Consider the following 13,784-nt stretch of genomic DNA (forward strand, 5'->3'; position numbering starts at 1 on the left):
ATCACTATGTGTGTCTCGCTCTAAAGATTAACACATCATATCATTTTACTTTTGTTAAATTCACTTTACATATTCAAGTATTTAATTTCAAAATAACTTTAAATCTTGACATTAGAATATCAAGTATACATTAAAATTTAATAACAATGTGTTGAATTTATTAATCTAGAGTCACCCTTAAGATTTGATGGGCTTAACATCTCACCCCATGACGCTTAACATCGCATCCTTTTGAAGACTCTTTACTATAAGGTAATAAAGTTGCGTCCTCACTAATAGCAATTGCTTTTGGCGTAGTGCTAAGCGCTTGATCAAACAAGTGGTATCAGAGCAAGATCATGGCTTAGAATCCCTCGGCTAACACCGGGGGCAGATTGTTGGCTTAGAAACCCTTAATAGATTATATATATTATAAAAAAAAAATTGATATTTTTTGTACACTTTAACTTTATTAACTTTTATGAAGTTTTTTCCTGTCAAAAAAACTTTTATGAAGTTTTAAAATATTATTTGATAAAAAAATACTATGATAAAATATGGATAAATTTGTAAAATCGACCGTCAATATTATATATATATGATATATATTAAATTATATATAAATTAAATAGTACATTTTTTCTCGATTTAGACATAAATTTAGTATTATTATATTCTTCACTTTTTAAATTCAATTACAATTTTTCACAATCCCCGTTTTGTCCTTGATCACAATAGGTGTTTCTCTTCTACGGTTCTATATATACACGGACATTATCCCCCTTTTAGTTTTCATTCCTAACATTACTTTTATGTTTCTCTCTGGTTGTGTTAGGGTTCTTCTAGTCTCTCTCTCTACTATATTCTTCGTTGTCTCTGCTTCAATGGCTTTGCATGAGATCAAAAATTGTGGATCTGGGAACTTTGTCGCACCTAATGTGCCATTCTGCAACATGAAGCCGCTTCTGATTGTGGAGGCTCCGAAGGCGAATGATGCTATTGCGTTCTACAAGGCCGCGTTCGGCGCACATGAGGTGGGTCGCACGATGGAATCTAAGCGCATGGCAGACCAAGAGATTCCTCTCATCCTCGCAGCTGAACTCGAGATCGGTGGTTTCACTTTTTATGTCTCAGACTTCATTCATGACTCTGATAACATGTGAGATTTTTTTTTCGCGAATCTTCTTATAAGATCGATTAATAATGTTGTATTTTTTCCTCTGATTTTTAAATTATTTCATTATTTCATTTTATTGTGACATTCATGTGTTATTTTCCATTTTTTGCTTTCTTTCTTATTTACATTGCATCCTTTACCAGTTTTATTTTGTTGTTATGTTGATTTTTCGTATTTTTTCAACTTGTCTCTAAAAAATTTAGGTTATTGTTATTTTTTGTGTAATTTTTTTCATTGTTTTGATGATTTATTAATTTATATTCTTTCTTTGATTTAGCGGTAGTTATTTTTCTCGTGATACATATTTTGTTTATTTATTCGTGATATGTTTGTTGTTAAGAGCTTAATGTGATTCAACTTTATGGTGTTGATTATATTAGGTTTGGGATGGTAAAATGTGGATTTTAATTTCAAGTGTAGTTTTATTTTGTTTCATGTTTGGATGTTGGCTATGTAAAACTTCTTTCATTTCTAAAAAAAAAATGATTACAAAGTAAGGGAACATTATATTCTACCAATTTATTTTGATATAATTTATTAATTTGGTTAATTATCTTTAGAATACCATATATTAGTAATTAATGTTTCATTGCATTTTAGAACCTAGAGTGCACCCACAATTATCTCATATTTTATTGTGATGTATTATTTTTATTGCAAATATTAGTTTTAATTACATTGGTTTTTATTTGTCCTATATGTGAATGCTTTGTTTGTTTGGATGAATATATTCACATATTTATCTTTCTTTTTCATTGATTTTCTTTTTATCTTAGCCCGAGGACTGGAGGGAACAACATTGTTATGATCTTAGAGACTGAGGATGTAATTGCTGCAATTGCTAAGGCTGTGAGCGCTGGAGCTGTAGTGGAAAGAGAGATTGTCAAAGGGGCAAGACGTGGGTGTATGGGATGGGTCAAGGACCCATATGGCTTTGTTTGGAATATATTGTCCCTTTAGAAAGGAAAAGTGTAGTGAGGGCGAGGCTTGTTATGACTATTTAAAAATTTGAAGAATAATGTTTTGAACTATGAACTTAGTGGTTCATGAATAAAATATTTCTAGTAATTTTTGAATTGTCAAAGTTATGTTTGTTCTATTGGTATACTTTGGTTCTTCCTTTGTTATCATCATGAACTTAAGTTACAAATTCTAGTTCAAATGAAATAGGTTTAGGGATAGTCGTGTGCGTCGGCTAAGAAACCAACATAATGATTTCATAATTAAGTGATTACTTGAAGAAGGAGTTTTGTTTCTCAATGCAGGTTCTTAAGACACTCAAAAGGTTCTTACTTAAAATATATTAGCCCTCATATACAAGTTTATGTACTTGCCCATAAATCAATCCATATGCAATGCCATATCTTTGCGGCAGTTTAACCTGACCAAGCTACACCTAGTTCATCTCATATCACCTCAACTATCAAATAGACATACATGTTTTCAGCTATTGTGAAATGGCCAACATGTTAGGTCTAAATTCACTACTCCATGTTTTGATGATGCAAATAAAAAGGAAGCTTTGAAATAATGTCCTTGGTGCTTTCAACAAAGTTCTTATCAATTTCTAAGGAAAGTCAAGTCTTGATGTGTTTAACAAAGTCAAAAATACTTTAGAATAAAAGACCACTAACTTTCATAAAAGTTTCAGGATTCTAAAGGTACACTAAGCTGCAACGTCTATTGAAAGTATTGCACACTGAATCTAAGGAGACCACTTGCATACACAAGATCGCACTAGGTGTAAGACCTAGATTTCTGCAACTTATATAATTAATCAATTTCTGGCTTGCGCTTAGGTTTCGGTGCAGGCCTAAGGGCATTGTGTGATCAAACTTGCAAGTGAAATGATATAAAAGACCTTATATATCTAAACATATGAAGTTGAAGTCACTTTGACTGCTAAGTCCGAAGGGTATTCACAACTTGATTACAATTCCGAATATTCGAAAGACGATTTTTCGCCGTGAAAATACTAATTAAGCTCTGATTCTTAATCGTAGTTGGACTAAGACTCGACAGGGTTCTATTTGTGAATGTGTGTTCGATTTTGAAACTTTTGACTATAATATCGATAGGGTTTATTTCCGGAACCCGAGGAAGTTTTCCTCAACCTCCGCATAAGCTTTTTAGGGAACTTTCGGGTCACAAACAAATATGTTTGAAACTTTATTTTGAAATTTCATTTTTCGCAGAATGATTCTTTTTCCGCAAGGAATCATTTTCCAAAAAGAAAATTTTCCCGTACAGGGAAAGATTTGGGTCGAAAACGTACTGGCTGATCTTGGAGCAAGTTGCTCCAATATATTTTCTTTAAAGTTGGTTGGGACAAGTGTTAACGTCTTGTGGAGGGACACTTGTCCAAAATGAGTGGCGGGGAAGAGCCAAGGGCTCTCCACCACACACTTACTTTCCTTCTCTCTACTTAAAGAGAAAAAGGCATTATTCACCCCCCATTTTCTTCACCTTGGCCGCCAGAGAGAAAGGAGAGAAAAAGCTTCATTTCCTTCTTGATTCTTGTGTTCTTAAGTGAACCTTGGTGCTAGAGGAGAGGTTGCTTGAAGATTCTTGCTAACATAACCAATTAACCACTATTCATCTTCTTCATCCTTTCTTTGGAGCTTTCTTAAGTAAATGTTAGTATGGGCCTCAAGCTTTGTGTTAGAGCATAATTATTGCTAAGTGTCTTCATAGTTGTTGCTTGTATTACCTTTGATTTGAGTTGTATGGAATCAATTTTGGAAAATCATAAACTTTGTGTTTTTAGGTTTTCAATTTGGGACTTTTGGTTTAAGTACTTTGAAAGAGTAATGAGCATGTCTAGAGCTTTCCAAAAATAGTAATAATGATGCATGATTCTAAACTTGAGAAATTTGTAATTCAAGGTTGAAGTTGTATGAGTGTTTGAAGTGATTTTTCACCCTAGATATCACATGAAAATGCTTAGAAATTAACTTGTTGTCGAAGAAAATGTTGGTTTTCCCTTAAGCCTTGAGAGGTCGTGGCTATGAGTGTGTTTGGGGGAGAAAATCTCATTTTTTTGAAGCTTAGAATTGATGCATGATGCTTAGGTTGTTTTTGGAAAAGTTGTGGGTTTAAACTTGCGAAGAAATTTTGAATATGTTATACATTTCTTGTTCTCTAAATAAGTTGATAAAATGCTATGTGTAATTTCATGAAAAAAGCTCTGATGAGCTTAATTTTGGGTGACTGATTGCTGTTGAAGCATGTTGTTTGGATTGTTATTGTAGCATGTTGTTGAGGCATGATTGAATGGTTAGAATGCATGTGTAAATACTTCCATAATTGTTTGTTGTGCTTTCGAGATTTGATTGTGAACACTGAGTGTTTAGGAGTGATAGCAAGTAGGTTCCGACGAGAGGTCCGAAATACTCATGCTATTGTAGGATCGAGATTTCCCAGAAAAGATTATCCTTGGGGAGAGGGAATCTTTAGAAAATTGTTAAGTTTTGGAAAAAGAAGAAACGACTTAAATATTTGAGAATAAATCACTATAATGAAACTAATCCAAGTGATAACACTTTTTAACCAAAGAGAATGACTTTGAGAAGGAAAACTTAGGACCTTGGAAAGAGTTTCGAAAATTTGAAGAACGACGGTCTAAGAGTTGAGAAAGAGAGCTGAGTTCGGTCACCAAGAAGATGGACTGTTGTGGTGCGAGAAGCCACTAGGGTGCGGAGACACTCCTTGCTTGTTGAGCAAATTGTTCGGGAAACCGTCGTTGTTTAAGAGTATTTATGAGACAATAAGTGTTGGTTAGAGACATGTATCCTTGTGAAGGCGTGCCGCTATGTGGCTAACCATAATGAACTCATACATGCATATTTGTTGAGGGTAGGACGATCAAAAGATCAGATCTCATGAAGGTTTAGACAATCACAGATCAGGCCTTCAATGGAAGCGTACCAAGAGGGTACTAGCTTCCGGCATACCCAAGTTTGTGTGGTCTGTTGTGTGTTGGACCGATTTGACGATGTTTAGGTGGGAAGTGGTACTCGAGTACGTATGATCAACTATGTGTTGGACCGACTACGAGGTGTCCGACCTATTAAGTAGCAATTCTTCCGTGGCATTGATTATCATGTCTATTCGAGAGCAAATGTTTATTTGGATCACATTTATTAGCATGCATTGTATGAGCATAACCATGCAACTAACTTTGATGTGTTGATATGCTTATCGTTTGATTGTGTAGAATGTTATCACGATCACGATTTGTCTGAGTAATATGATATGATTTTATACATTGTGTTTCTTATGTTTAGTAAGGTTATCTGTTGTAGTTTTGAAGAATAAATTATTTGTGTCATTATATACTATTATTTGGAAGTTGACCATTGCATGTCATTGTTTGTATGCTTGTGTTTGGACGGTCGGCAACCACCATGTTGTTGAGGATTGAGGATATTGTGGGGGTATTGCGAACGTCGCCACAAGACTATGACGAGTTGGGAGACAAGGATTCGCTGCACGATGTTGCCTGAGCGAGAAGAGGTGGACGTTGAGGATAGAGTTGATTAGACCAAACGAGAGAGCAAGCGTGTCATAGATCGATGGACCATTCATTGTATACCGAGGCTCGGGAAAGTGACCCCTAGAGTTTTACCCACGTCTTCACCTAGATTCTGTGTTTGGGCACCCATGACGTTAGTTCCATGGGAGGAATCTGTCGCTTCTTCACCAGTTCCGTGCTTGATCTTGGAGCCGCGTGGAGGAGTTGACGATCTCTTTCCTTCTGTATAATGTATAGAAGAATAAATTTGAAATGCTATTTAAGTAGAAAAAAATCTTACAAATTTCTTGGTTAGACAATTATGTTTGACTTTAGAAAATTATTAAATTCATATAATCTCAAATTAAAAATTAAAAATCAATACTTTCAGTAGTTATGGCTATTTTTTTAAAACCAATTACAGAAGTTGAAGTTATTGGACAAATGTTTACATAAATGAGTTTATATTATTATTTTTAACACACCCCCTCATGGAAGAATTAATTTGGGCTCAAAATGTGGAGACTGCATAGACTTATCTATCATGTATTTAATTCGTCTTTTCACTAGGGGTAGCAAACATCAAGCTCTAAACTGATTGGTAATAGACTTAGGTAAAATGGAAAAATGTCAAATAACCTAATATCATCGAAAAATTAAAATTGTTGAGTAACAACAACATAAATAATTTTTTTTATAAACATATTGTACCCGGTCACCCTTTGGATGCTCTCATATTTGAGATTTAGTCACAGTTAAGGCTCTTCATCCCTCCTCCAAAGTGTATTGTGTCAGGATCAAACTCAAGAACTCTTCCCACACACTCAGCATCCGTTGCCAACTGAGTTACCCTCCTGTGTATAATAATTTTATATTATTATTTTGTTTGGTTTCTACCATTAAAAATATGCATGGATTGTGGTGGTGGATCACCATAATTTGTGGGGTTTTCAGGGAAAAAACTATAATAAAATAAAAGAAAGAAGTAACCATAAGACCATATACAATGGTTGTTTAATTTTGATGTTGAAGAGTGTTGAACATTGTTGAAGTGATGCAATGGTTGTTGAGGAGTGTTTAGAGGAGAGAGAACCGGCTGAATTGTTGAAGAAATTCAACAATGTTGAGAGGAGAGAGGGACGCCACGTGGCGCCCTCTGAATGGCTCGGTCAGGCGCGTGCAATACACGCGCCGACAGGGAGCGTGAGCTGCAGGTCTTGGAGAGAGAAAACGTGATGGTGGATATGTCCTGACACGTGTCATTCTCTGATTGGTTCCCCGGATTTTCTTTTACCCTTATCTTTTGAGCTCAATTATCTGATAAAAAAAAATTATCTGGAAAAAAAAAATTATACCAAAATTCGTGATATTTTTTTCTCTATAAATAGAGACTTGGTTTGTTTGATTTGGACACAGAAAAAAAAATCAAGTTTTCACCATCTTATTATCTCTCTCACCATCTTATTTATCTATCAATTAGCATTTGTTTTGAAATGGATCCCAACAATCCCCATTTCAACACCCAGAATTCTTCAAACAACCCATTTTACAACCAAAATCCCAACAACTATGAAGATCCAAATCAAATTTCTTACCAATGTCCTCAAAATCCAAACTATTATCAAGTCCCACATCAAATCTCCAACCAACGTCCTCAAAATCCAAACTATTATCAAGTCCCACATCAAATCTCCAACCAACGTCCTCGAAATCCAAACTATTATCCAGATCCAAATCAATATTCGTACCAACCTCCTCAAAACATACAAAATTTTAACCAGTCATCAATTGCTCCAAACTCTCATCCATCTTATGGATCTGTGAGATATTCATCTCAAACACCCCAGTCTAGTGGTTATATGCCAGTGGTTCCTGAAAATTTTCCGAGTGTTGATGTGTCGGAATTTCCGGAATTTTCAACACAAGTCAATCTTGGTGGTGGGTCAGCTGATAATGAAGTCAATGAAGTCACTCCTAAGAGCAAAAAAACCGTTTCACCCGCATGGAACACTGCACAAAATCTAGTGCTAATTAGTGGGTGGATTAATTGTGGAACAAGCAGTGTTGTCGGAAGAAACCAGAAAGGAGAAACATTTTGGAGAGATATTGCTGAGTATTGTAATGAGCATTGCTCATTCGATCCTCCGCGCGATTGGGTTGCCTGCCGAAACCGTTGGAATTATATGAACGCAAGATTGGGTAAATGGATTGGCGCTTATGATAGCGCTAAGCGTGAGCAACGAAGCGGTTGGTCGGAGGATGATGTTATCGCAAAAGCGCAGGAATTATTCGCAAGTGGGAAGATTGGTCAATTTACTTTCATGGAAGAATGGCGCGCTCTCCGTGATCAACCACGTTTTTGTAGTCAGGTAGGAGGAAATAGTGGCTCGAGAAGTAGTGGATCTAAGAGATCACACGACAGTGATGCAAGTGGCTCAAACTCTATAGGATCAATTCCTCGTCCAATGGGTAGGGAGGCAGCTAAAAAAAAGAGTAAAAAGAAAATTAGAGAAGATGCCGACGAGGTGGTGGACAAAGAGTGGGATTCTTATATCCATTTCAAGGAGAAAGAGCTTGAAAAATTGGAAAAGATAGCATCGGTGCAAGCAGAGACTAACGAATTGATGAAAGAGAAGACTAATGCGATGAAAGAGAAGACTAATGCTAAGAAAGTTAGTATGTATCTAAAGCTAACTTCGGAAGAGCATCTCAGTGACCGTAAGAAAGAGTTGTTAGAGCAGTTGTCCAAAGAGCTATTTGGAAATTAATTTCAAGCGAGTCTTTGTCTGTATTCGGTCAAACTTGTCAGTGGTGTGAAGTCTGTAGTGTTTGCTTTAATGTTTGCTTTAATAATTTTCAAGTGGTGACAGCTATGTAATGTTTGCTTTAATGTATGGGTAACTGTGTTTGAATATGTACCACTCAATTCGAATCTTGTCCTTTTCCGATAATTAACTCTGGTTGATAACTTATTTCAAATCCGCCAGTGGTGTCAAGTCTGTAGTGTTTGCTTTAATAATTTGCCCGTGGTGTCAAGTCAGTAGTGTTTGGCTTTAATAATTCTCGGGTAACTGTGTTTGAATATGTACCACTCAATTCGAATCTTGTCCTTTTCCGATAATTAACTCTGGTTGATAACTTATTTCAAATCCGCCAGTGGTGTCAAGTCTGTAGTGTTTGCTTTAATAATTTGCCCGTGGTGTCAAGTCAGTAGTGTTTGGCTTTAATAATTCTCGGGTAACTGTGTTTGAATATGTACCACTCAATTCGAATCTTGTCCTTTTCCGATAATTAACTCTGGATGATAACTTATTTCAAATCCGCCACTCAACCACCATTCAATGTACCTATATATATGGACTCATAGATCCATTGATGTACCAATATCCCAAATCTCTTCCAATCTACTTCAAATTTCACAAAAAATGGATCCATCTGATTGCCCTTTTGATCTTGCAGCATACATTCAAAATAGTCAAATTGAAGAAGCTTATGTACTCAACCGATTTAAAGAGCGTCGAAGAAAAATTCGAGAAGATACTGCACCTCGTAGTAGAAAATATCTCGGTAGAGATCATACAGAGGCAAACCAGAGGCTAATTGGCGACTACTTTGCCAATGAGCCTACATATGACGATGCAATGTTTCGTCGTCGGTACCGGATGCAAAAACATCTTTTCCTTCGAATCGTTGGTGACCTTTCAAGTAGTGATAACTACTTCACCCAACGCGTTGATGCAGCCAATAAACAAGGTATATCACCCTTAGCAAAATGTACCACAGCAATGCGAATGTTAGCATATGGTGTGGTAGCAGATGCGGTCGATGAGTACATCAAAATTGGAGGTACTACAGCATTGGAGTGTTTACGTAGATTCTGTAAACGAATCATACGATTGTATGAGCAACAGTACCTGAGAGCACCAACCCAAGAAGACCTGCAAAGAATACTACATGCTAATGACATGCGGGGGTTCCCAGGCATGATCGGGAGTATTGACTGCATGCACTGGGAGTGGAAAATTGTCCTAAAGCATGGGAAGGTCAATTTACTAGAGGGGATAAGGGAACCACAACAGTTATTCTTGAAGCAGTTGCAACTTATGACCTATGGATCTGGCATGCCTTTTTTGGATGTCCTGGAACGTTGAACGACATAAACGTTCTAGATCGGTCACCAGTGTTTGATGACGTGGAACAGGGAAAGACTCCAGCTGTGAATTTCTTTGTGAATGGTCGTCCCTATAATATGGCATACTATCTAGCCGATGGTATCTATCCTTCTTATCCAACTTTCGTCAAAACGATTAGACTTCCTCAAAGTGAACCCGATAAGTTATTTGCAAAAGTTCAGGAGGGATGTCGGAAGGACATCGAACGTGCATTTGGAGTTCTTCAAGCTCGTTTTAAAATCATCCGTGAACCAGCTCGCTTGTGGGACATAGATGACTTGAGTATCATTATGAGGTCATGCATCATATTACATAATATGATTGTCGAGGATGAACGAGATACATATGCTCAACGTTGGACCGATTTTGAGCAATCTGGGGAAGGTGGATCTAGTACACAGCAACCATACTCGACCGAGGTTTTACCCGCTTTTGCAAATCATGTGCGTGCTAGATCCGAGTTGCGTGATTCAAATGTTCATCATGAACTGCAAGCAGATCTAGTGAAGCACATCTGGGCAAAGTTTGGAATGTCTCAGGATTGAAGATGATTTGTATCGTACTATTTACGTTATTTGTGTGTTGTGTGCTTAGTTTTTCCTTGTCTTGCATTTTAAGATATTGTGTGCTTAGTTTGTTGTCTTGCATTTTATTTTAAGAAAATAAAATAAATTCTTGTATGCTTAGTTTGTTGTCTTGCGTTTTAAGTTAAGAAAAAAAAAATTATAGTCTATATTTAAAAAAAAAAGTCTATATTTAAAAAAAATAAAATCGTTAAGTGTTTATTGTTTTAATTTAATTTAAATCGATAATTGTAATTTTATGTAATTATAAAAACAAAAATATAAAATTAAATAAAAATGTGAAATAAAAAAGTGGTGGGGTAGGGTGAGTGGTGGGGTAGGGTGTTGAGAGTTAAACAAAACCATTGGAGTGGGTAATTGTTGAAAGTTTGTTGAATTGGAGAGAGAAGATGATGTGGAGTGTTGGGAAGAGAAAAAGTGGGGTAGAAAAGGGTTAAACAAAACATTTTTTGTTTAATCATTGTGGATGGTCTAAGTGGAGCCCACAGTTGGGTATATGAAACAAACAGCCTAAGATGACACTTTCTACCAAATCTGTCTCTTAGCCACTTATAGAAGAGTACTCAAAAATATGATTTAGAGAGAGAAATAGAGAACAACACCTACAACTTCAACTACAACTTGGGTTCTGAGAGAGCGTGTGTGTAGGAACAAAATAAGGAGGTTGGAGCGAGAATCTGGGCTATAATTGAGTTATCATTCATAGTTGCTCTAGATTTGCTTTGCATGGTTTTGGTTTACTTTAAATTTTGAAAATCTTTTATTTTTGTTTCAGCTTTTTACTCTCATCTCAGACAACTAAGTAACCTTATTTTCATCAAAATCGGAGATCTTTCAGAATCTCTCTCTCTCTGCTTAATACTTGCCTAGCCTTTTGGTGTTTGTTTCACAAATTCTCCATCCATTCATCCAGCGAGAGAGTTAAAATTTAAGGTAATCTAGCTAAAATTACTTCTCAATTACCTCTTAGATTTTGCTCTCAGATTACTTCTGAATTGTACGTATAAAAAAAATTTGACACACACACACTCTCTCTCAATATCTTAATCTGTGATATGAATCTGATTTTTGGTATGATGATGATTGCTTCAGTAGTGCATACATAGTAATAATGCATAAGCATTGAGTCCTTGTTTGTTATTATCTTTGTAGAGTGTAGATGGAAGAGGATCAAGAGGACAATTCCCGAAGCTATAGCAATGGTGGTGGCAGTGGCGGCGGTGGCGGCAACAATGGAAGATCATTGAAAAAGGCAAAGCAGAGAAAGGTTCCACAGAGAGGACTTGGCGTGGCACAGCTAGAAAAGATAAGACTCGAAGAACAGGAAAAGAGAGATGTCAATGGCACTCCAATTTCATCATCATCATCCTCCACCAAATCCTCTTATCTGAATAATTTTCATCATTCTTCTTCCACCACCACCACCCCTTTACCTACTAGACCACCGCCACCACCGGAGTTTAGGCCTTCTCTGCCACTTCAATACATGGATGTTAAACTTCCAAGCACTGTTCCATTGGGTGGATTTGAGGCTGGTTGGCCCTCTGTTTCACTTTCTGGTCATGGGAATTTGCCAAAGTTGTGGAATTCCCACGAATTTGATTTTGAGAATGACACATTTGGGGTTGAACCAGGATTGCCTTTTCTTCCCAATTTGGCTTTTGATCAATCCAGTCCTACTTGGTCTCTGCCCAATTGGGGGCAGAGGCCATCACAGTATCATCATCAACCACCAATGGTGAGATTTTTATGCATTCAACTTCCATGATGGGGTTTCAATTTGGCATCTTTATTCAAGTTAACTTTCCTTGGAATAAGAAAGATTTGGTTTGTGGAACATGTAGGTGAATATCCCATCAGGTACTTCATCAACACATGTGCCTCATTTCTCAATAGAGCCCCCTTCAAACCAAAATTATAGTGCCAATGGTGTGCTAGCAAGGCCAGAGGAGAAGGTATGTACAAGTTGTGTTCTTTAAGTAATTCATCTGCATAATTCATTTTGATCAATATTTTATAATACTAGTAGTCTAGGAGACCAAAGAGCACTTATTGAGTGTTTTTTTCTAGCAGATGTAAGTGTTCTTTAGTCCGTATTCAAACGGGATGTAGTACTAACTCTTTCATATGGGTAAATTTTCTCTGCATCTTTTGTTGGATAGTGATATCTTAAACTTAATCATGCATATTCTCAACAAATTCAGTGAAATTTTGGATTGATACTGTCACACATTTTGATAGAAGGCATTTTCCTCAGAATTTGCTATTAAGGTTATGTGTATTTGACATAGGTGTTTGAAACTTGTTGCAGATAGTTGGCATGAAACGGCCCTACCCTTTCTCCCTGGATATTCCAGATGTGCCTGCATTCAATTGTAAATTGCCTACCTTTGCTGAATTAAGTGCTAATGCAAGACCTACATTCGAGAGTGGAAGTGGATTTAACTTTGATGTTGGCAATTCATTTTCCAGGTTTTTTAAGCTTCTTTTCTTGGCCTCTATGTTGTAAATCAATTACAATTGCAATTCTCCTTTCCTCACATGATTTTCTGCACCAATTTCAGAGAAGTCCCATCCTGTTCTGCTTCCAACTCTGAAGAACCAAACTTGAAGAAAACAAATAAAGGGCATAATAAGCATTTAGATGGACATTTTCTCACCTTGGCTACTCCTATCCCTACTTCAAGTCCACCTTCACTGTTCAACTCTTCAACTTCCTTTCCATTTCACTATCAAGAATGTCCTGAATTTGAATCTCCACCTCTTCAGGTTTGTGGAAACAAACTCATTAGCCATTGCCCCCTCTCTTCCAATTTTTCTTATTTGATTATTCATTGTTGACTTGTATTTCATCTGCTATAGGGAAACATAGAAGATCAAATGGCTATCCCACCAGGCTACAGGCTATATAATCAACAAAAGCAACCTTTGTACAGCTTCTTCCTTCCATCAGTGCAAATTGGACAAACAACAGCAAGAATTCAGAATTCTCAGGAAGTTGGAGAAAATATTGATCTTAATTTGAAGCTATGAATATAGACATATCAGTTTAAAGCCAGTTGTTCATCACTATGGAACTTGCATAGTTATATTTGAGTTTAAATTTTACAAGTTGTAGATATTCCTAAATATGCACATGGAGAGCTCAATGTGAAAAGAACTAAATCATCCATGTGAGAAAATGGATCTGAGAATGAAAGTAGAGGTGAGTTGCTAATGACTATGTGCTTTTCATGAGGCCCATCTCCAACTCCAATAGTATATATATGCCTTTGCTATGGGATTTTTCTCCTGCTGTTTCCTCCTTTAGTTAATGAAGTGTCTGGTATGTGCTCTATCCTTAGCTCGTGAAAAAGTAT

General features: G+C 36.5%; 2 protein-coding genes across 2 annotated transcripts; both read left to right on the forward strand.

Annotated features, from left to right (window-relative positions):
• Positions 1-863: 863 nt before the first annotated feature.
• On the forward strand, positions 864-2,135 carry LOC130743749 (uncharacterized protein At5g48480-like). The gene is made up of 2 exons (XM_057595976.1): positions 864-1,138; positions 1,933-2,135. Exons 1-2 carry the CDS (start codon positions 864-866, stop codon positions 2,114-2,116), a joined length of 459 nt encoding a protein of 152 aa, XP_057451959.1. The 3' UTR covers positions 2,117-2,135.
• An 8,830-nt stretch (positions 2,136-10,965) lies between these two features.
• Positions 10,966-13,567, forward strand: LOC130745417 (uncharacterized). The gene is made up of 7 exons (XM_057597647.1): positions 10,966-11,088; positions 11,201-11,358; positions 11,578-12,163; positions 12,270-12,380; positions 12,737-12,897; positions 12,990-13,194; positions 13,288-13,567. Exons 3-7 carry the CDS (start codon positions 11,585-11,587, stop codon positions 13,456-13,458), a joined length of 1,227 nt encoding a protein of 408 aa, XP_057453630.1. The 5' UTR covers positions 10,966-11,088; positions 11,201-11,358; positions 11,578-11,584; the 3' UTR covers positions 13,459-13,567.
• The last annotated feature ends 217 nt before the right edge of the window (positions 13,568-13,784 follow it).

Source organism: Lotus japonicus, chromosome 3, assembly GCF_012489685.1.
Source record: "Lotus japonicus ecotype B-129 chromosome 3, LjGifu_v1.2".
NCBI lineage: Eukaryota > Viridiplantae > Streptophyta > Magnoliopsida > Fabales > Fabaceae > Lotus > Lotus japonicus.

Coding starts and splice junctions, on each gene's coding strand:
- LOC130743749 (XM_057595976.1), top strand. CDS start 864: ATGGCTTTGCATGAGATCAAAAATTGTGGATCTGGGAACTTTGTCGCA. Junction 1,139..1,932: donor ATTCATGACTCTGATAACAT/GTGAGATTTTTT, acceptor TTTTTATCTTAG/CCCGAGGACTGGAGGGAACA.
- LOC130745417 (XM_057597647.1), top strand. CDS start 11,585: ATGGAAGAGGATCAAGAGGACAATTCCCGAAGCTATAGCAATGGTGGT. Junction 12,381..12,736: donor TAGCAAGGCCAGAGGAGAAG/GTATGTACAAGT, acceptor AACTTGTTGCAG/ATAGTTGGCATGAAACGGCC. Junction 13,195..13,287: donor TTGAATCTCCACCTCTTCAG/GTTTGTGGAAAC, acceptor CATCTGCTATAG/GGAAACATAGAAGATCAAAT.